The following is a 24,029-nucleotide window of genomic DNA, read 5'->3' as shown; positions in this document are numbered from 1 at the left end:
TTTTCAAATATCTTTTTAGATATAGTAATACTAATTTTTTTTTTCTCAGAAGAATAAAAAAATAATTTGAATGTTGCATTTTATTATCTTTATAAAATAGTAGGGGAATACAGACCTGGATTTTTGGTATTGAGCTGAATAATGTTTTCCTGAATTAGCAATCTGCAGTGAAATGTGAAAGCCAAAAGGAAGTGCAAAATTCTGCTTTTGTGCTGTGATTATTATAGGTGCTTCTTCATATTTATCCTCTGCTCTGAGTCAGATGCTAGATTCTTTGTGGAAAACAGAATCCTAGATTTATAAATTAAAAGTTAAAATAGAAGAAGTTGTAGAGAAATGATAGTAAAATTTCCACTGACTAAGGTGGAATTTGTGCAGGAGGAACAGTGTAAGTTAATTCATAACTGATCATTTGTTTCTTGTTTTGTTCTTATATTCCTGACAACTTTTCATAAAGAAATTTCACAGGAACCTATTTTTACTGTCTGTTCATGGCACACAGATAAACTTTGATCTTTTTTTCCTAAACTGACTTCCTAGAGATATGGTATAACGTTCTCTGTACAAGTTGTGTACTACCTGCCATGATCAGTCAAACCAATCATTAAGGCGTTGTTTGACAGCCAATACAGAACTTGGCTCAGGTGAAACGTGCTTTCAAAGAGAATAATGTCCCGGATTTGAGTGGCTTTTTGTATGTTTAAAACTAACATATTCATTTAGTAATTTTCAATGAAAGGAAGGAACCAGGAGCACTGGAAAGTGTTGCACAGTTCTTGGACAGGACTTTCAATCACGATAATTGCTTAGTCATTTCTTGGATCTGCTTCCCTGTACTGCTGTTGTATTGAAAGAGGGGAATGATCAGGTTTTGAATAACAAACCATAACCAAAACAAATTTATTAAATAACCAAACTAATTCTTCCTTTTAATTCCCTCTTTCCCACAAATCCACTTTAAAACAGAACAAAGATTTATGGATGTTGTATTGACCAGGCATGAAACAAGTAATGCCACCCAAATAGCAAGTTTTATAGACATTGTCATCAAATTCTTTTCCAGTGTTGCTGCTGCAGCTGCACATTGTAACATGAGAATGATTTCAATGGAAAGCAGTCTATGTATTCTTTGTACACCATGAATTTATTTTGCGGCTTATAAATTACATGTTGTATCAGAAATACAAAGTGCAAAAATGCCTCCCTTAAATTTTCACGTTACATACACAATATTAACAATACCTAATCAAAATAAGAAATCTGTCTGTTAGCAGAGCGTCACATTCCTGCTTAGAAAGAACAATGGTTTCAGAGTGGAGGAGTTGCTTTGAGCAGATAGAGGTTGGAGCTGGAGGGAGAAAGCACTGCAGATTTTAGTATAATGTGTAGTGTTCAAAGAAATTTTATTTCATCATAAAGATTAGCAGGCTGTGTAATTCAATTTAAAGCTGGTTGGCAGTGTTCTGTCTATTACAAAGGCTTTTTTTTTTTTTTTTTAATCACCACTGGTTTTTTTATGTTGTATGCAAGTACAGAACCTAGCAGGCAGCAGGAATGATCTTTGGGTTCCTCCCCCCCTTCCTCTTTGCACTTCTGCATGTTAGGAAATGTGTGAGATTACCTTAAACTGAGCTACAGAACAGCATCTCAGTGAAATGCCATCCTGCATTTTTTTGGCTTGTATAAATTTTTTTTTTTTTTTTTTTTTTTTTTGTGGCCAGCCACTGAGACTGAAGATCTGCTAAAAATGTTAGATTGCCGGGTGGGGATGTGGCATGATGTTGATTCAAGCTTAAAACTCAAATGTTCTTTACAAAAGCAACATGCAGCAATTTATGTTAATGCGAGACTGGCAGACCTTTCTCTTACAGTAATTGCCTGTACTAGGGGGGTTAATATATGTTCCAAGAATTACTGACTTCTTTTTCTGTTAAATAGATTGTTGTTTCTTGCTGGCTGTAGCCAGCCTGCGTAGCTTCTTAATTAACCCTCTTGTTGCAGTAGGCTGAAGCTGAGTATGTGAGCTTGGAAAAATTCTGCATACTTTTTATGTATCGGTAACAGTGGTGTCTTGGCACAAAAAAGCTGCAAGAAAGACCTGTGCAACTCCACCTCTCCCATGCATCCTCATCGCCTGTTAAAAGAACTTGAAATCTTTAATGACTGTATTTAGGGAGTATATTGACTTCAGAGGATTCGTGGCAATCTGATACCACTGGTGGGGAGAAAAAGGAAGAGAACCTCTTCTTCCAGAGCAAAAGGAATTTGCTTTTTCTTTGTCCTGCTTTGTCATCGTGAGCATGATCGTGTGAATAATGGTGCTTTGCTCTGTAGGGTGGTTACAAGACCCACAGGCAGCATCTTTTCTCATAAATCCTGGTAAAAGGCTGGAGGACCTGCTCTGCTGCAATGTTTTGTCTTTTGGTACTGGGCTTGTCTCAGTGTTTGGCTGATGTGTGGACTGGTTCACAATGGCCCTTCCATAGCTTTGGGAGCCAGGTTTCTCAGGACTTGAGATCCCATTGAGACTCAGATCACTTCAGTGCCTCACTTCACTGTTGTGGTTTCATCCAGCACTCCAGCTGTGAGGTGACAGTTACCAAACCCTCACTTGCTATTGCTGGTACATTTAGCAGAGAAGGAAGAAAGCAGCACAACAGGGGAGATCAGTGTAAGGAGAGAGGCAAGAAGATGCTAAACCAGCACAGAAAACAAGATAACATCAAAGTGAGAGAGGGACTGAGCCTACAAAGAAGAGGGAGACAAATGAGAGCACAAGGATGTGAAGTAGTGGAGACTCACCTGCTTTTTTCCAGAGCTTCATTTCTTCCCAAGACAATAAAATTAAGACATGAGAGCTCAGGAACACTCCGTACTTTGAATTTCCTGTAACTGTTGATAAGTGAACCTTAAAGACCTCAGAATTTTGTTCGGCTTTTCTAATGAACTAGACAGAATCTTTAATACTACAGGCTGGGCTGGGTATCAAAGTGCAACAGCTCTTTTTCTCCTGAATATTGCCATTAATCTTTTTTTTTTTTTTTTTTCCTGTGTAACCAGCCACACAAACGTGGAGTTTTCATTTAAAACAGAGCTGCAAATGATAAAGTTACCCCCATTTCTTCACTTTTATTTGAGCCTCTCTCCCCAGTACATTACTCTGATGACTCCCCACTCTCTTAAGCAGCGTTTGGCGTTTGCCTTTGCTGTGGAGAGATGAGCAGAAAAGCTGCAAGGCAACCATGAAGTTTCCTGCGTTTTTGTGTTGAGGATGTCTCCTGAGCATTGTAGAGAAGGAGTTAGTTCCCTCTTCTCTCCTTTGTCCCTGCTGCAAGCTTTGGTAGTCACTGGGAATTAAAAAATGTAGTTGTAGCCATACACGTGGTCCTGAGAGTAAAGGTCTCAGATAACGTCCCATATAAAATCCCATGCAAAGTAATTCCCAGACTAGCACTGAAGGGAAAGCTGTTTGCCATTTTCAGTCTCCTGGTTGTAAATTATAGTCCTGTGCCATTAGCTGGAGCATGCAAGGCAGGGAGGGACTGCCTGAGCAAGGAGTGCTGCCTGGATACCACGCTGCAGCCCTTGCCTGGGCTGCCCTGGGATAGAGGGAAGGGAGAGCCACTGTGACAGACAGCTCTGGTTCTCTGTGTCAAAATGGGTCCTGGCATTTGAGCGAGTTACTACAGAGGATGTGTGTACAGTTATAGTGGAAGCAATATAGCCGTTCCTAAACGAATGCTTCCGTGAAGACAGCTGCAAAAACAATGATGCTTGCCTTTGAGGTGAAAGGGCAAAACCTTAGCAGAAAGGAGTATAAATAAGAAATAGTTACCTTTGTGCAAGTGACTGAAATAGCTGTTCTCTTAGTGCTTTGTCCTAATGACCAGCTCTGCTTAACTATAGTTGGTGTTTTATTCAGCTAAACTTACAGTCTACATGTTATGCCTTTTAACAGCAATTTTTCATGCCTTTTTTCCTTTTTCTTTTTTTTCCTTTTTTTTTAGTCTAGAAATGACGGCTAAAATGTATAAGTCAAGAGAGACCCTACTCAGCAGAAAGCACACGAGATGAAAAATTGCAAATGTTGCATGCCTCAACAGTTAATGATAGCATTTAATTACAGAGAAATATTTGTTCGTGTATGAAATCCTCGGTGTATTTCTGTACACAAAAGGAAACTACAGATGTTGCATCATACAGGTTTTGCAGCACATTGGAAAATGTTAGTGTAAATTCAAATGCGTGGATGCCAAATGCCATAAATATCACATATCAATTTAACTTGATTTAAAAACATTTCACTGCCTTAGTAGATTAAGTGCTTAATATTGTCTCTATAAAGAGAAGAGATGGCTGCAGCAAAGGGCCCACGTACTTGTAACAAGGATAGGAAAGATAAGAGTTTCAGCTGAATTCCATCACATACAAAGCAGTTAAAGTCTATATTGCAAAATGGAGTTTACATTGTATATACTATTTTTCATTCTTTTGTGTTGTCCTCCCTTCTTTGGAAGGACAGTTAGGAGGTATTTCAGCACATTGGCTTCCCCGCAGAAATTCAAAGAGCAGTGCCTTGGACTTCTAAAAAAATTCAGTCTGAACCATCTGTTATGAGGTCCTAGGATACTGTAATATAAATAATTTGGTAAATTGAAGTTCTTCAAAGCCAGGAGGAAAGACAGGGTGGCAAGAAATAGTAGCAGGGGTGAGATTTGGAGCTGAGAAATGACTGGCACCGGTTTCTGTAGTTATCACTCTAAATCTTTTTTAAGTGGGGTTCACTTCAGCTTTGAGATTTCTCTTCTTCTAACTACGAAAAGGAAGAAACAGTTCCAAAAAAGCATCAGTATCACCATCTGAAAATATGTTTTAAAACACCTTTGAATATCATACTTCTTATACTTAAATATTTACAGGTAAAAGCACAAAACATGATGACAGGGTAACATTTCAAAAGTAACTGATGTCTTTAGCACACTGGAGAATGTTACAGTCTTGGAGTTGTTAAAAAGCTTATGTACTGCTTCTAGACAGCAGTCTAGGCTTTTAAAACCTTTATGATATTTTTTAAGAAATTAGCTTATTACACCTTTTTCCTTTCAGTTTATTTTCCTTGTTATTATTCTTGCTGTCACTTATTATTTTTCACCTATTGTGGGAATTTATCTATGTTACATTAGCATTGGTAGCCAGTTAAGTCTGAGTCCCAGAATGTTTTGTAGTTTACCAATAATGTTCTCAAAAATCATAGTTTTAAAGGGAAGGATTTCAATTCCATGTGTAGAAATTGAGAAGTTGTGTAGAATATACTGTATTATAGGAAGAAAATTAAAATAGTTGTTTCTTGTTTATGTATTTGAGAGTTTTCTTCTCAGAAGTTTAACGCTCTGATCATCTTCCTGGGATAGAGAAAAAAGGAGGCACTTGGAGGGATATTTTGAGAAATCGTGACCAAGCTTTACCGGGCGATGAGATGGAGGGAGGCGTCTGCCTCTTGCTTTGTGCATTGTGAGCCTCAAAGACTTTCATTTAAAAATGAGAAAACAAACAATGAGAACAAGTTCAGAGAGGGCAGAAACAGGAGAAATTTTTTTTTTGTGATTTCATGTGGTTCTTGATTGATTTATTTATTTTTTTATCTTAAGATGGGTAGGCAGATACTGGAGATGTCCTGATAGAGATGTGTTTTTCAGTCGTGTGTACAGAAAAGGAAGTTCTGCTGCTCATATAAAGGTCCCTGCCAATAAGGCAGAAAAATCTGGGTTCTGTATTTGTAATTCTCATTTCCTTCAGTAAGAAGAGAAGAATAGATATCCAGACTTTTTACTTTGTCTGGAAAATCTTGTCCTCAGCATTTGCTGGCCTTTTTCAGATATATGTCCATGACAACATCAAGACATTGTCTGTGATAATTATGATTAGCTTAATTACTTTCTATATAACTGTTTCTCTAGATGACCTCCTTTTTGATGGCTTTTATTCATTTATTTTAGGAAAAAGGACTTAATTGGAATTGTAAATTATAGAGACAAAGGGTATGTTATAGCAAGTAGGTTCAAATCTGTTTGTATCAGACAGTGATGGTTGTCTTTTGTATTCTTAAGATTCATGGATAAAAATCATTTAAATTGATACAACATGTGCGTGCACAAGGTAATATCAACAACCAATATATTATTTCAAAATCTGGTGAGTTTCTTTATAGAAGATTATGTTATACAGTGTGGGGAGACTCCGAAAAGAAAATAGAATTGTGTATTGATGCCTTTAGAAATATTATTTGAAGGCAATAAAATGCTCCCTGAAATTCCCTCCTGAGTGGAGAAAATGGAGTTTGTTTGCAGTAATTGCATTTTCTAGCATTTGCTTTCGCACTTTCCAATATGAGTTAAGCCAATTGGAACCTGTGATTTCGTTTTGCTTATTGGCAGAAGTACCATGTAAATTGATCTGTGATGCATTTATAGAGAATACTTTGAAAATTTTGAAATAGAGATGGCTTTTTCTTATTAGATTTAGATAGTATTAGGGTTCATTTCTGTATTGTAGCCTAATCTAATAATAACCAAAAAAGTTCCTTTTCAATTTAGTCTTAATCAAGTTCAAGGAGAACATTTCTACTTAGCCCCACTGGCACCATGAAGGCAGAGTTTATGTTCCCATTCTCAGCACTGGTATTCAGAGTTTGAGATCAGAGCCATTTGAAATCTCATCGAACTGAAATAGGTCTAAAACTTGTCAGTCCTGGTCGTTAAGATCTCGATTGCAAGCAAAAATGTAAAATTTGGTTGGAATTACAAAATATATTTCTATTTATTGGCAGTATACGTGCACTATAGACCTTAAATGCCAGGGAGTTAAATGCAAATCTCATTAGAAGTGTAAATATGGGTTTAGATGAACACCGTTCGGTTTTGCTGTACTAAAGATGTTCTTGCCTGAAAACCTTAGATATTTTTCCAAGCGAACATTCTTTCACTTAAAGGATTTCTTTAAAAGTGCACACACATCACTGAAGCAGTCGTGGTAGCCCTTTATGTATTGCTTTGCTATGGGAAAGAGGATGCTAACAGGAACTAGTATTCTGCAAGAAGGATTTTTAAAAATGAAAGGGAAAAATAAGGCTATTGCAGTTTTCAGAGAGGGTGTTTTTCTCAGAATTTGCTAAATTTAAAGGGAAACCTCATAGCTGTTAGCTCTTTCAATTTTAAGTTAGGTAAATTTTTTTCCCGTTTGTTTTTGTTTTTTTTTTTTTTTTACTTGAAAACTCCATCCTTTCGGTTACATAATTATAAGCCTGAAAAGTAAACTTTTCCAGGGACTAGCAAGCAGAGAAATCTGAGAAATCTGTGGTCCTTCTTTTTCAAATCTCGTAATTTTAAAGTCAGTTAAAGTCAGAGACTTTTTACACCTAACATTGGTAGTGCTGTGAGCTGCAAAATCTGGGGGCTTTTTTGGTTTTGAGATTAGACTAAACAAAAACTTCAGAGTCTCTCTGTTTCAAAACAAATAAATGTCATGTATTAATTGATAAAACTTCAGTGAAGCTTTCTGTGTTTCAAGAAAAAATGTTTCAATAACAGTAGCTCAATGAAATTCAAAACAACTCTGAGATCAAAAGCTGACACATGTGATGTCAGGATAATGCTAAGGAAGCCGTGGAACATTGAAGCAAAACAAAAGATAGTCACTTGTGTTATGCCACATTTTTCTTTTAACCGAGAGGAGAAGGATATTAATCACAAATAGTTACATTAGAATAATGTTACGGTTGAGACATAAATACATAAAAGCAAGGAATCGTTACCAGTGCGGAGCATCTTTCAATCAGGCTCATAATTAACTAGTTTCAGCAGTTTATATGGCCCTGTTGCAGGGTTCACGCTGCACTTGGTGATGTTACGGCCCAGTGTTGGGTGACATTCTCTACATTTACCTGTGGGAGAGAGACTAAATGGAAGCACTGGGTATTAGGTACTGCTGATTCTCCAGTGTGGAACTTCTCCTAAGTGCCTGTGTAGGTTAAGTAGCACCTGTATCTGTGGTTGCGCAGAGAGGACTGTGTTTGCTGCAATATCTTGGCACTACATAGCTGAGTTATAGGCACTGAGGCAAGATTCACTCGATACTTCCTTGCTTTCATGGGTTTATGACTCAACCTTGGCATTATTGTAACGTAGTTTTTTGTGTTTAATGTTTCTTAGACTTGGTTTTCCATTGCCAGCATGGAAGAAATCCTAATGCATGAGTTTCAGAGGAGAAGGTAGCAGTCTGAACCTGCTGTGTGGCTCGATCCGCAAGTGTGAGTATTAACGCTAGAGCTGTCAGGCCTTGTGAAAATTAATGAAGCCTGACGGTTACAGAGTGAAAGGTCAGAGGCAGAGCTTGCACTTACCTAACATTTCTGTTTTGTTGTGTCTAACAGAATTTCCAACAAAGGGGAGCTTTAATGTACAAGCTTTAGATTTATCACAGGAATTCCAGGGTCTCAGCCTTTGCTTCTCCCTGTGCTGTGGTTTGATGTTTTCTTTGCATAAAGGCAAACCAGTTAAACTTTCATTCATCTAGTGTTCTTGCTGCGTACCCCGTGTGTGTTTTGCCTTTATTTTTTCTTCTCCAAAATTTTCTTTTGGAGGGACAAAAAGGAAGATGCATCTGAACTGATGACAGTTTAAAAAGCCAGTGGAAAACTTTTCATTAAGAAGATTTTGAGACATCTTCCTTTAATTCTTTGTACTTCTTTAGAAGCATGTTCTGGTTTTGTGCATGTTCTGTCTTTTATTTGCCTGCCTTTTTTTTTTTTTAATTGTTTCATTCTGTAGATTTCTACAGACACAGAGAGGTAAAATGCGTAGGAATTCCTGGGTTATGTTTTCTTCCAGGATGCTAGTTGACATCAGTTTTAGCTGTTCCACTGAGGACGTTTTGTGAAGGCAGTTTGATTTAAACAACCAGAATATTTTCACAGCCAGTTGGTCAGTCTCATCCTAGAAAAGACGTTTGTTTTTCCTACCCAGTTTTGGTTGATGAGAGAAGTCCAGCTTACCATTTGAAAGCTCAAGTTCCTATAACTACTTCTACAGTTCAACTCATTTGTTGCTGCTGAAGGAGAAATCGGAGCCTTTGAGTATTCTGCCTGTCTTTTAAAAGGCCAGAGGGGACCTGTGTGTTGCAATTGTGCCAGAAATACTTGGAGGAGAGAATAACCATTTCCCTGAGGTGCAGTGGGTTTTCCGTGAGAAACCTCTGCGAAGAGTTGCAGAGCTCCTGACCAGTAGCACGTTCTGCTGGTTGCCCTCACCTGCTGCCCTTTGGTGGGCAGCTTGGGCAGCTGTGGCCAGACAGCTGATGGCAACCTGTGGTGCTATGGGGATTGCAAGTCCATAGGAACAACACAAAGTCTGCTTCGTTAGGGTTTTATCTCTGAATGCGTATATGGTTGGTTATGGGTGAATGCTCCATGATCAGTTTGGCACTTTTGAAGCATATATGATATACCATAAATTCAAGATCATTCACTTGTGCAGGCATCACACTTGTACAGATTTTCCCCTTTTTAAAGGGACAAAGATCTGTAGTTCAAGCCCATTTCTCAACATATGGCCAAAGGGTCTACGAGGCTATGAAGACGGGCATGAAGACACTTCACATGTAATGGAAGTGTTATGTGGTTTGAATAGTTAATGCATCCATACGCATATTCAGAGCTTCATGTCAAAAGCACTTGCATAGCATTTGTTTGTAAATAGAAGTTTCTACCACTATATAGCCAGCTAGTATCACATTGTTTCTTATTCCCCTACTTCCATGTGGGTTTTGTAGGTACAGTAGACAAAAAAATAATGTGATTTCCTATTTCTATAGGGAGTCAGCAGTTAACATTCATTGCCAGTCAGACTCCTTTTTGTGTCCGGCAGGTCTACAGAACTTGGGTTGTGACTAAATTGTACTCATATGAAGCATGCCATTAAAACGGGAATGGTTGTTCAACAGATTAAGGACTCGGAGGATCAAGTACTTAAGTTGAACTTAAAAAAACACTGGAACACCTACTTACGTAGGTTAAAAATAAAAACCACAACTCCCTTCCCCCTGACCCTTCCCCCTTTGTCCCATGTAATAGTTGTATTTAAAGTCAGCCTGTTCAGCTAATGCTTAAGTGATTGCAGCCAGCAGAAGTAGTCCTGCCTTACAAATGCTCACAGAGCCTTGTTCCTTTTTTACTACATCAGTTTTCAGCTGGGTCAGTTTCCTGATCTGCTGTGCTGTGTGGCCACCAAATCCGTGCGGTGGCAAAGTGGTGTGGTGGTAGGGGAGTGAGGATGAGCACTGAGGGGTACGAAGGTATGTGGAACTGTAGCTTAAAGGTTGGCTTGTTAAATGAGAAGTCACCAAAATATTGGGAGACTCCCAAGTTGATGAATTTACTATGAACATTTAAGTTTTTAGAAGCTATTCACAGTTAACTATCTTTCTTTTTATTTAAGCAAGAGTGATACTGACCTTTTGTCTTCCAGAACAGAACAACATGTCTAATTGCAATATTTTCTTAATCAATGATTACACCAGGCCCTCGCTTCTGTACTGTTGAAGGCAGATATTTAAAAACATCTTAGACAAAATAATACAAACGTATGTTGAAGGTACACATGTGCCCCTGTGTGTATATATACAAATCTATAAGGTTATAAATACTCCAGGATAAGTGACTGCTTCACAGATGTGGTGCTCTAAACATTTTTAGTAGCTGTAATTTTAGGATTTTGATCTCACCTGTTAGACATTTAAGTATTTTTAATTTAAACCCAGTTATTATCCTGGGAATTGGTGACTGGGGTTTCTGAAGTGCTCATCCCAGCAAACTCATTGAGCTCTTTTCCTGGTTTGGATGGTGATTCTTCTATCAGATTCACAGTATAAATTAGAACGAATATTACCGATGCATGATGTATAATTTGATAGGAAATGAGACTAATAAAGACCCAATTTAGCTAATGAAAATTTAGCGAAGGAAAATGAGGAAAAGCCTTTTAACCCATGTATTGTGCTACAGCATCTCTCTTTGTACAAACAGCACAGATGCAGATATGCAGAGATTACTCTGGTCAAGATGGAGCTAAAATACCATGGAGTAGAAGATTTTGCATGTGACTGTTTATGTTTCTATATTAATCACAGAAGGTCAGCAGATTATAGACACAAGGCAGGACTGTGAAAAGAAAACACGCCAAAATATTTCATAAACTGTATCAGAGAGAATGGATGTTGTGTGCTGCTGTGGGGCTTCTCAGGAAGGAAAAATGTTGGGGTAACAAATAAATATCTAATCTGAGTGCAGGTAATTTATCACTGGGATTAATGCTATATACTGTTTCCTTGGGGAGGAGGAAAGACACAGATGAGACTTCCTCTTGCTGCTCTCATTTGCTTGGGCCTGGATTTTGATTTGTTTGCATTTTGATGTTGCTCATCGCCAGGTCCTGAGCCAGATGTGGAAAAGGATAGCAAAATGTGGCTGGTTATAAAGTTGGGAAGCCATGTCAGAGCATGGTGCCCATCCTGTGGTAAATCATGTACAGATGCAGAGTAAAGCATATCTCATATCCTTTCTGGATGGGGCACCTGGGTTACATCCACAGCGCTGTCTACTCTTTGGCTCACGGGCTACAGGCACACAGTGCATCTGAGCTAGAGCTTATGGGTAGATGCTGCTGAATTTTTGGTCCCTAAGGGGCTTCTCGTCTGAAGCCTTTTTGCCTCATTCCTCAGTCCTGATGTTGGTCCTTAGGTTTCATTGGTGAGGCCATGTTGTGAGTTCACTGGCAAGAGGCTGTTTTCTCCCAGGCCTGCTGGCTTCCCGGCATCTTCCTGGCTCTTAAGAACTGACCAAGCAGAACCCCTCCTTAGTCTTAATAAACTCCACATCTGTTTTGACACGAATTGCGGTAAATACTGTTTGGTTTTCCCTACTGATTCCAGGTGCTAATATAACATGTATAATGTTACGTTTATATCTTCATAACCACTGATGACATTATTGGTTTGTCTTGTTGTGTCCTATATGCCTTCAAAGTAAGCTCTCTTTCAAGATGTTAAGATAAAACTATTGCCTTCAAACAAAAATGTTTCAGGCTTAATTGGACATAGTATCAGCACAATGCACTGATTTTCAAGTCTACTAAAATAAATGGGAGAAAGTATAAAACTTGGACGTTTATCCAGTAAGAGAAGTTTTTCCTGTTAAAACTGGCAAATGTTGATAATTGGCAGAATTTAACCTCTCCATCCTACTTCTTCAAGAATTTTATCACATCTGCCTTGTTTTGGGGGGGATTGATAGTTATGACAAGTGTATCAAATTTCCTGCTGGTGCTATCTTTTATGTTTCCTGAGAGAGGAGAAAATAGCAATTTTGCCTTGTGCTCAGGAGTCACAGAGAGCTGGAATTGTAGGTACCTGCCACATCGAATTTTTAAATAAAAACGGATTGCAGAGCAGCATGTAGTATGGTTTGAAAGGGGAGAGAAGAGGGAAAGGAGTGAGGCGTAAACCGTAGAGAAGCATTTATGGCATCTTCCCCAGCTTTTAATCTAATGCAGCACTGCAGAGAGTTATGAATATGTATGATCGGCATTTTGTTCAGATGTGTCTATGAAGATGTCTTCTTGATTTTTTCAGGGGGTTTGTAGCTTTTTGGTTTTCTATCCAGATTTAACTAATTTTGCAAAGGCGATGTTTATACACACATCTTGTGTAATTCCTGTTTCTATGCTGTAAATATAGAAAAGCAGAGAGGTTTGACTGGTTCCCCATAAGTCTTATTTAGGGTAAAGTTAATCTTATTGTAAATACTTAGGGCTTTACTTTGAAACTTAATTTAAAAAAATGTCACAAACCCAAACAGTTATGAAAGTTGAAAGACAAGTTTTAAACTAGCAAAGCCACATCTGTTTAGGAGAACTATATTCATGAGAAAAAGAAAGCATCCAAATCTGTGTTTCTCGGCGCAGATGTTGGGAGTACTCATAGATTTATTTCCACATACATTTTGCTATTTTTATGAAAAACAAACAAAGAAACAAACCTCAGCCTTTTTCCAATTCTTTTTAGGAATAAATGCTGAAAGAATTATTTGGTACAAGACTATGCAGTCAGACTTATGGCGAAGGCAGTAGAAGTTAGCTTTGATGCAAACTTAACTAGCGTGTAGTTTTTGGCAAGTCACAGTGGGACAGATTTTGTGAAAGAACCTAACTTCTGTAAAGACACCACAGTATGGGACCATATTTTTAAGGGAGCTCAGCACCCAGTATCTTTTCTTGGAAGATCTGGCTCTGATTGTTGGTAGCGAGTGCTTGAAAATCTGTCTCTGAACTCCAAAAAAATCTGGCTCTGTGGGCCTGATCTACGCCTCTTTCCAAAAGCTGAGAATACTTGCCCTGAACTGGGGTGAGCAAACCTGTATTCTTTATCTCTGACCCTCATGGTAAATATGTTAACCACATTTCCTTTTTCCTGCCTTATATCTTACTTGCCTGAGTTTCATGGTTTCTTCTACATGTGTACTTCTTATAGAAGTGAGATACTATTATAAACTGAATAATAATAATAGAATGAAAGTCCATTGCAAGTGAATTTAAGCTTTGGAGAACAGGCTAGGTCTGGAATAAATGCTGCTTGTGCACAAATTAGATGAAATAATAGCATACTTTAGAAAACAGCAGTATCAGCATCCTAATTGAGTACCCCATGGCTGGGTACCCTCATGACACACTTGAGGCATACTGCAGTCTCTGGTCTACCCACCTGCTCAGACACCTGAGGCATCGTGCTGCAGGTCACCCCTGTGGACTGAGACAGGACTGCTGACTCTGTCCCAGTCCCATCAATTCAGTGGCGAAACTCAGTGTGGCATCTCAGGCTAATCTAAATCAGTGTGTCATCAATTGAAAGCAAAGGAGCAGTGGTGGTTTGTGCCATATTTGGAGGGGGCTTGGTGCCTGCTGGCTTGTTTTGTTGCACTCAGCAGCACACTCTTTTTATTATGATATTGTTACTTTACATTTTAATACCATTTAGTTTAGTAGAAGAGAAGCAGCATTAATGATTTCTCCTCAACAAGGAGGTGCACTCAGATCTTGGCTATTTCATTCTGTTACCGCTAGCTGTCTACTTATTGTGCCGGCAATGCTGGTGTGGGAGCAAAATGTGCTAATTAAGTCCTCTTTTTTGTTATTTCAGGAAACCTACCATATGAATATAAAATAGTGATTGCTGGGAATCATGAACTGACATTTGATAAGGAATTCATGGCAGACCTTGTTAAACAAGATTACTACCGCTTTCCCTCTGTGTCCAAATTGAAACCAGAGGACTTTGACAACGTTCAGTCACTCCTGACAAATAGTATTTACTTACAAGATTCAGAGGTAACAGTTAAAGGATTCCGAATATACGGTGCCCCATGGTAAGTCTCAATTTAAACTTTCTTTGCTGCTTATTATTTAAACCACAGCAGGAATCATTCCTGTTGAAAATGCATGAAGCTGCTTTGTTGCATTGCCCTGCAGAACAGAGTCAAATTTATCTGTAAACCGCCCTGAAACAATTGCTACATTTTTTTGGTGGATAAATAGGCTATATTTAGCCGTGTGTGTGAAATAAGACAGAAGGAATTGTAATTCTTTCTATACAGCCTGCACTTAAAAAATGGTGGGCTCAATATCCACTCTATACTTCTGGATTAACTGTGGCATCTTAATACGTATTAGGGAAGCTCCATTATATTGTATGCTGTTTAGATATTTATGTCTGCTGTGCTAATAGATAAGTATGATAGCACTTAACACCCAAACAGCACAAAGTACAAGGCAGCAGGTGCTTTACGTGTTATTTCTGATCATTTCTAGGCATTGTTTTCTTTTGCTTGTAAAGTTGTGGTAATGACATTTCAAGCCAGTACTGATCTCATTCCACCTCTGAGCCGAGCATGTGAAGGCAGAATTGCTGTTTGATTTTGTATGAAATACACTTTTCCTTGTTCTTTTCTGTATGTTGTTTAATTGTGATGCCTGATATCTCTGTGTGGAGTCCTGGGTAGCACTTAATTTAAACTCTCATGTTACAACAGTCATAGTCCTTTCAGATTGTACCAGAAACTTCAGTGATAGTGATAATCATTCTGCTACTTGATGTTCTCAATTGTCAGCTGAAGTACTTCGATGCTAATTTATGCACACCTAGAAGAAGGGTTTATTATAAGCTTATAACATATTTTGATGTCAGGTTTACTTTAAAGGTGAAAGTAGGAGATGAAGAAGGAATAGTGGGAATTGAACCAAACCAAGGAGCAAAACTATAGAGATATTAGAAATTTTCCCCTTCATCTCATCCCTATTGACTGTTCACTTGGCCTGCATGCCTTGGTGATTCATACAAGGCCACATGTTGATGCTTCTGACAATGCTTTTTTTGGTCATATTGTGTCCATTACAGCTAGATAGAAAACTGATCTATCTCTCTATCTCACATTCTTGACTTAGGCTACTAATTTTTAAAATTTAAGTCATAGCCTTTAGCTAGTAGTTAACACCAGTCTGACATTGCTTAGCTGATAAAAAACAACCTCTAAATCCTGCAGTATCAGCTAATTGGGAAGAATGATCTTAATTCGGGTTAGGAATCTTAAAGATATTTCAAATAATTTTGTTAGTAATAGCAGCATATAACACAGAAAAAGACAGGGCACATAAGGGCTTGGGTAGTGTAAGATGGATTTGAGACTTGCTGCAAGGTGAGCAGCTGTGTGAGCTAGAAGGTTAGCTGCTAAAAATGAGACTGTGTTTAACTCCTTTCATACGTATGTCTCAGACTCAGAAGGCTTGTATTCTGCAGACATCAAATGATGATGAAGTGTCGGCATCTTTTCAAATTTACTCAGGGCAGATTTGCCTGAACTGTAGTTGATACAGAGCTGCTGGAGAGATCTGGAGAATGTAGACTGATTCTGGGAAGGAAGAGAACTTGGTATTGTGCAATGGAGAACTGTGTGATATCCCTTTACATTTACATTTTTATGTACTGGCAAAACATAGTGATCTTTTCCCCCGGCTTTTGCTTCTCAAATTCATAATGGCAATCTGTTATCCTTTTGTCTACAGCTGCATTTAGAAGTTCCTTCATTTTGCAGATATACGCATGGATTTAGAATGTTTATTCTGAAATATTGAGGGACATCGCATCAAGGAACTGAGTTGTTTTAACTGTGACAAGTGAATGGCATATGTATTCTGACCTAGTCACAGAAGACAAATCTTAATTATTCTTCCTTATGATCTATTGATAACTGGATTTTTCCAATTGGCAATCAATGGGAAATGAAGCTAGATTACTGGGAAGGCATGCTGAACTCCAACCAAGTGCAGATATCCTCTTGAAGGATGTTCCATTTGTGTTCAGCTGTGAGAAACTGTTGTCAAAGCATGTTCTGAACAACTTCTGATGTGGAGTTGAGGCTATAATTTTGAGTGCAGCTTTTTAGATCAGATATCTGTGTTTGGAGCATAGACGTGTGGTGTCATCTTTTCTCTCTCGCTTTTTACTAGTAGCATTATTATTCTTGTTGTTGTTGTTAACGACAGGTCCCAGAAAATGTGAAAATTCAGACAGTTTCCTGCATTTTAGTTGGCCTTTTAGGGGAAGCAAAAGTCACATCAGCTACTGGAAAAATCTGTTCCAAATCTTTTCTGAGCCTGGAAACTGAGACAGAATGATCACAAGCCTGTTAGCACTTTGTACATTTTTTTCTCCTTCGCCCCCAATCACATATCACTTTACTATTATAAATCTTTAGATTGCCCCAAAGGAAGAGAATTTGCGGGGGGTTTTGTAGGTATTTATGGCCTCCTTACCCCAATTAGTTCTGTCACAGAACTGGAACACTGGTCATTAACCCGGAAGATGCTCTAGCCCTAAAATGAGATAAGTTGGCATGTTCAATTTATGTGCATTTTAGTAAGTATTTCCAGAGGGAAAAAAAATCTCATTTGCTGATAAAACTACTGGTTTTAATTTTAAAAGAGGGATCAAACCAAGAATAACAGCTGTGATTCTGGAGGTTTTAGCCTGTCAGGGGTTTCTAAGAAGTAATTGTCAGAATATTGGGAAAACTGGCTATCAGTCATCTATCTATTTAGAAAATGTAAATTGCCAACCCAGTGTAACTACAGAAAAGAAATATCAGTCCATATTTGTTACATGTTATTACTTATGGTACATCTGAAAGCTTTCTAAAGACCTAAGAGAATTCAAGTAGTGCCTCCTAACTTACAATTTTGTAGAATTTGTATGTAGAAAATAACTTAAAATACACAGGAGCATTCATGTGTATTTGCAATTGGAATGTGCGGTGGTGCATATCAACAGCCTCTAAGGAGCAGAAAATTTGAATTTAGCCTTATGGTTCTGAGAGCATTAAATGGCATTAGCTGGAGGGGAGCTGAAAACAACAGTATCAGCCCCTAAAAGAGAAAAGAGCAAAGGTGGGACATGAATCACATTCAGAGCTCTGCTTATTTTCAGAGGTGGAGAATGTAACTGACATATTCAGACCTTCAATAGGAGATTATTTGATGTACCTTGAAGAAGCAGAATGGCTGAAGATTTTCCATTTGGTCTGTAGATAACTGTTCAAATAAACATTTCCCTGCTTTCTCTTCCTTCTGACTTTGCCCTATGAACCTGGCTTGTTTGGTGGGAAAATAGTTGATAGTTTATACTTTATGCAGTCAGAACTCTCAGAGCTTCCAATGGAAAAAATTTCTCCTTTGAGATTTTGAGATTCAGCCTATGTATTGAACTGGACAAAACGTAAAAACTGTAATGGATATATGAATTTTTAAATCTCTAAACTCCCTTTGTGAAGTATACATAGGTATAACTTGGACTGATTTATGTGTAAAAGGGTAAGGAGAGAGAGCCTTGATTTTACCACAGCTTCAGGTGCTGAATATGTATAAGTAAATACGTACAAGTTTTACTTAAATTCATGTGTTTTTTTAAATTATATTGGAAATTGTTCATCCATGTGAAGGATTGAATTTACTACAGTGTGCTATAAAAGTTTGAATACAAACATTCTAGCAATGTATGTTTTCTAATGAAGCTTTGAAAGCATTCAAACCACCAGAGAACTGTGGTTAACTGGAGCCAGAATTTGTTTAAACCGTGTTTTGACAGACAGAATTGTTCAGGGAAAATATTTTTCTCAGTTTTATTTTGTTCATCTATTCAACTCTACAGGTAGCTTCTTTTTTGTTTGTTTGAAAGATATAAATAATTGAAATTAAAAAGTATCTGATAAAAGTTTATTTTGTGCATAGGCATTTATGGTAGTTAATTTAATTAATAATAAGCCAGTAGAATTATTTATGGATTTTAAATTCTGTTTCCCATAAAAATAACACAAAAAAGTCACAAGCTTTCAGTACAAAATAATCTAATAAAGCAATAATTTAAATTATTTTTAGCTATTAAAATATATTGGCAAATACCACCCATTTCTTTCTAGCAGAAAGAAAAGTAAAACTGAAGACCTGAGACTTTCAGCATATATGTTTGTTTAGATAAGGAGAGATGAATCTTTGAGGGAAGAAAATGTTTAATGTAAAAACTAATTCAATGTAAATGAATGTGTTTTAGTGGTTAACGGAATCAACTTTATGGAAATAACTGAAAAGCACAAGTGTAAAAGATTAAAATTGATTATTTGAATAATGACTGAAATCTGGGATTTGCATCATTGTGATGAAAATCAATTCATCCTGAATGAAGCCAAGGATAAAGCTCTTCCCTTCTGACAGGAACAGCAGCATTGTTCAGCAATATCCTGCACATTTGTCAAGTTGTAGCTTGTTCAGGTCTCCAGAACAGAAGCACAAAGCTGGCCTCCCAGTTGCTTTTAATGAATACTAGTGGGTTTTTCCTATGTCCAAGAATTTGATCTGTAGGGTGATCCAGAGGTCAAGAACAAACGGCTGACTACCGCTCACCTCTGTGAAGCCAAGGCTTTCATTTGCTTTTTTTAGTAACTCTAGAGGAAGTGCCTTAACTCTTTTTCAGAAGCAAAATTTTAATTGGCATAGATAATGCAGCCTTAAGAAAGTATAAACAGGTTCACTCATCTCCTTTCAAAATAAGGGTTTGTGTATTTTTGTTCTTTTCTTTTCAGCTCCATGTAAATTTTGGGGATTTCATCTAATAGTTTTGCATCAGTTTAAAATTATTTCTATAACCCTTTCTTTCCCTGCTTCACTTGCAATCATGTTTTAGTACAAGTAGCTCTCAGATAGTGTCTCTCCCTTTTTCTGATTAGTGTTTTCAGACTGAGTGTTTATCCTGTCAGAAAAGCATCAGACGTTGTTTTTTTTTTCTTTTCAATTATAAGTTTTGTAATGCATCACGGATTTTGCTGACAGTCTTCAAGTTCTTGAAATAGCAGGCAAATTAACAGCAGATATTGAGCGTGAGGAATGGAAAACCAGTTGGCAACTCACATGATAGGATTCAGATATACAGATGGGTTGGAATAGATCTCATTTCTTTTATTTTCATAGTCTTAGTTGGCAATTAGCTTGTGCCTAAAAAAAGGAGGAATAGAAATTGGACTGCTCAGCGATAAAGTTCTTTCTGTTTATCATTGAGGAAGCCAAAGGGAGACTGGACGAGACTGTTGGTGTTCTTTAGGAATTCCAGCGTTTATGCAGTCAGTAGAAGTCAGCAAACAAGAAAAGTATTGGCAAAGACTGGAGTTTTCTGTCTGTGTGTTAAACAAACACATCACCACTGTAGTATGGTTGCGTTTAAAGGTGCAAGTTTCTGTTTCATTTTTCTTGGCATTTGTCCTTCAGGTCTCTCATTTTAAGGTGAAGAATGTGTTCCCTGTGGTCTAGAATTGCAGTGGTTTATTGCCACGTTGATAGTCGCTGATTTTTCATCAGTCTCCTTGATAACAGTTTCACTTCTAAGTAAAAAATTGTCCTGTTTACTTTTAGAAGTTTTCCTTCTTTCTGTTCTTTCTTTCTTTTTAAAAAATAAATTGCTGAATGTTTGTGATTTTATATACATTATCTCATGAGTAATTTTTAATACTATTACGCTAGCCTGTCTTAGCTAATTCTTTGGAAGGCTCTGTATTCTGACAGAGGAGCAAATCATGAAGTCTTAACCTTTCCTTCAGGCTTCAGTTCAGCAGGAATAGGAACTTTAGAGTATTCATTACTAGTGTAACACGCAAACTGTGTCTATTTGTTGGTGGAAGTGTAGCCAGTTAAAACTCTTACCTCTTTTGAATCTGTCCTAGTGTGGAAACAGAGATTTGAATTCCTTCAGAGCAGTATCAAACAGATTATAGTGGGAATCTGCTGTGTCTCTAATTTCTGCTTCATTTTGCTGGAGTTTAGTAGGTGCTGTACAAAAAAGCAAAGAGCCAGAATGAGTGTGCACCGTACTGTTGAGGGGACAGTTATTTCTGATGGTCTGGTGTTCATAGGTTTTGCTCAACAAGGAGGTGATTTTGATATACAAGTTTTGCATACAAAACCGACAGTTGTGCTTGTGTTTGTAGCTTTGCTTTGTTTGGGATATTTTCATTTGCCAGCTTTCCAGGAACAAGAAGTTTGCTCTCCTTTTGCTGAACACTGGAATAGCACAGTGGTCAACGTGGCATTCGTGTGCACCGGGCAGGCAGAAAGCATTTGCAGCCAGTGAGGGGTTGGAAAGGGTAGGGATTAACTAGAATTCTACTAAAGTCCAGAAATTTTCAGCTTGGCTGCTACAGACTTCACCTTAGGAGAGTGTTTGAAGCCCCTTAAAGAATGGGAGGAAGAGGGAAGGAGAGATTTAACCCAAATTTGGAGGTGGGCTGTTCCTTACAGGAGTGGACTCAGTATTTTGTGTTGATATTTGCTTGAACAAATTCTTCCATGAGGCTTTTCCATTTCCGACTTTTCCATTTTGTTCTACCTGTAAGTGTACCATAGCTCTTTGTGGTGGTCGAGTGTAAAAGAGAAGAAAGACAGAACTGCAAATACCATGCTGTTAAGGTTAACTGGAAAATTATTTCACTCAAAGACAACCACGTTCTCAGTAGGAGAGTGGAGAAGTAAGAGAGGGACTTGAGCTTTGACTAGCAGACATCAGAATGGAGTTTGCATTGGATAGTGCTCGTCAAGCCCTATTACTTTCTTTCATTCATTGGTCCTATGTGGCCTATCACGAGCAGGAAGAAGGAGCAGCTGGATGCTGGAGGTGTGGGCACATGCCAGCCAGGCCACAGAGCAGGAGGAGGTTCAGGACTCCAGTGAGGAACTAAGTGGAGACCAAGACTTTGCTGTAGGGGGAGACAGAGAACGTGAGGGGTCTGTCACTGGAGGGGCAAGGCCCATCTAGCCCAACGTGTATGAATGCATGTGTGTTTCCAGCAACATATTTTCATCCAAACATCACATCAGTGCATTTGGTGGGCAGTTGTAAGCAGTGCTGCTGGTTTAAAAGCATTGGATGCATGAATCATTTCTAAGTCAGGAGTTGTGACCCTGAGTAAAAAAAGACTACACGAGCTGATACCTTCGCAGTGCAAGTGTTGACTCGTACTGGAAAAATGCATCTAAATCCCCCCACTCCAACAAGGTACCTAAACGTGCCAAGTTCGGGACATGGCTGGTTTCACTGACTCAGTGAGATTAGTAGTAGTAACCTTTAATTAAATATATAATTATCGGTTAAATACAGATATACATCTGAATTTGCTGAATTAGATTATAATTGGAAAATAGGGATACTTTCAATTGTTTTTACAAGATGTGGTGAAATACGTGAGGCTGGGGCAGTGGGCAGCTGAAGAAGGTAGGCTTGTCCTGTGTACTGTCATGAATGTGATATTCTGCAGGTGATTTGCTTCATAGTTCATCTCTTTAGGACAAGCAGGAAAACATTTAAAAGAGTTTACATTGCTTCAGGTAGAGCTGATGATACAGCTGACAAGCTACACTGGTGGTAAAATGTAATAGAAGTGGAAGAGAAATTAAGTTTGAAAACCTGTATTTGGATTTAACAAAAGAAGTCAGTCAGGTAGCATGTGACTAGATTTTGTTAGCTCCCAGTGAACACAAGACTTCTCATGACTGCCTTCAAGATGATTTGGGTCATATTTATCTAATAATTATTGATCAGAATGCTAACTTTGCCCTGACATGTGTATAAAATGCTTAAAGTAATTCACAGAGGCTATGAAATAAAGCAGAAATTGCACAAGCACTTCAAATAAGAGAACACTGATCATGAATCTGAGCATAGACATAAAGGTCAGGAGTGACAGCTGCATTCATCAGATTTTCATGAGAATCCATTCAGTAGAATAGATCTGGCACCTTACTTCAGAAGTGCTCAACACTCATGGATTCAGTTGAAAATCAATGAGACTGCTGGGTATTTATAACCACCTCTAAAATGTTTAGGCGCTAGTCTATATTATGATTTGCGAGCATGTAAAGTATGAAAATTGCTGACATTTCTGACTCTGCGAGTTAAATATCAAATCTTAATATGGCTGAGAGCTACGTTTGTGTACATGCGCACAGAGGGAAGGCTTAAGCAGTGGTTTACAAGCAGGAAGATGTCAACAGGTTATCATTGTGGCTGAGTTGCATTCACCCTTGAATTCACCTCACAAGCTGCGATGCCTTTTTACCTCTTGTGACAGTTTTGTACAGGCGAGGATGTTGTTTTACAGCCTGCATGCACAGTGTACCCAGGGGAAAGTGATGGGAGTCACCACCTAGTAACTCCACTCTGTGCTCTTCATTAGCATTTTAGATAAACGCTAAACACCGTATCCTTTAATGTATGTGCTGCACTGGTTCCCTTGCATACTGACATGCATGCTATGCTTGGAAACCCTGTGACTATGACTATTTTGACAAAGGAAATAAAGCTTCCTAGAAAATGAGCTCACGATGATTTGACATCATCTGACACGTGTCATCGTATTTATCTTATGAGTAATGTTCTGAGTAGTGGAGTATTGTATCTACAGATCTGCCAGCTCATCTGTCCTCTGCTTCTGGAGAGCTCTTGCCTTCTGTTTCGATGCTTCAGCAGCTTTTGCTGGATGGGTAGAATTGACATGAAAGTTGTGTGGTCTGTTTTTTTCTTTCTGAAGAACACTTTGGTCCTGTAGACGTGAAATCAGCGTATCTCACTGACAAAAGCTAGTATTTGCAGCTGCTAACTGTACAGCTGCCTTGAGTAAGATTTACAGGTTGGTACCCTGAGAAGATACTTACGGATTGTGTATCACCTCAAACTTTGTGTGAAGAAAGCTTTATGTAAGAAGGAAGGATGACTCTTTCAGTCTCCTTTTCCTAGCACAGATTTTAATGCATCTTGTTTCCAAAATGGGAAATGTAATAAAAAGAAACTGCAAGAAAGGTGTTCTCTTTAACACCTCTCTTGGTGTTCCATCTGGACTGCTTGAGACACTTCCATGTCCTGCATTTCAGGAAAACAGAGAAGAAAGGCAAACCAAGTGCTAATCTGAAAGCTGTAGTCTAAAGTGTTTCCCTTTTAGATATGGGATGCCCCAATGCACTGTAGTCCCTGGTTTTATGGATATTTGAATTTGGTTTTTTTCTGGTTTTAGTGAGTTTGACTCCCTCTTCTATTTGTGAATATAACAAGGGTTTTCTGTTTGCTAAGAAACCTGGATAAAAATCTGAAGATCCCTATAAACTCCTAGATTTATAAGGTTCAAGAATGACTTTGCTTACGTTCTTGTCTGCATAGCATTGGAAGAGCTATAGCTTTTGGGAAAGCTTATGAAATGTGGAAATAAGTATAAACCACTCCAGTAGAGCTTGTTGTATTGTTTAATCTCTCTATAGATTAATAGATACTCTGAAACATAGAAAATTATATTTGTCCTCTCTGAAGTTAGGAGGACTTCTTTATTTCATTCAAGATTTTGGACA

General features: G+C 38.1%; 1 protein-coding gene across 3 annotated transcripts in view; it reads left to right on the top strand.

The window, feature by feature from the left end:
• The window catches only part of MPPED2 (metallophosphoesterase domain containing 2), a 108,944-nt gene that overhangs the window by 45,933 nt on the left and 38,982 nt on the right, over window positions 1-24,029 (top strand). For all 3 annotated transcript variants that reach the window (XM_054068850.1, XM_054068853.1, XM_054068851.1), the window contains exon 4: window positions 14,245-14,470. In XM_054068850.1, the coding sequence (XP_053924825.1) occupies window positions 14,245-14,470 (226 nt within the window). The remainder of the gene's footprint in view (window positions 1-14,244; window positions 14,471-24,029) is intronic.

The sequence above is a fragment of the Cuculus canorus genome, chromosome 5, assembly GCF_017976375.1.
Source record: "Cuculus canorus isolate bCucCan1 chromosome 5, bCucCan1.pri, whole genome shotgun sequence".
Lineage (NCBI taxonomy): Eukaryota > Metazoa > Chordata > Aves > Cuculiformes > Cuculidae > Cuculus > Cuculus canorus.
Note: the sequence above shows the minus strand (reverse complement) of the source record. Positions and strands in the feature narration are given on the sequence as shown.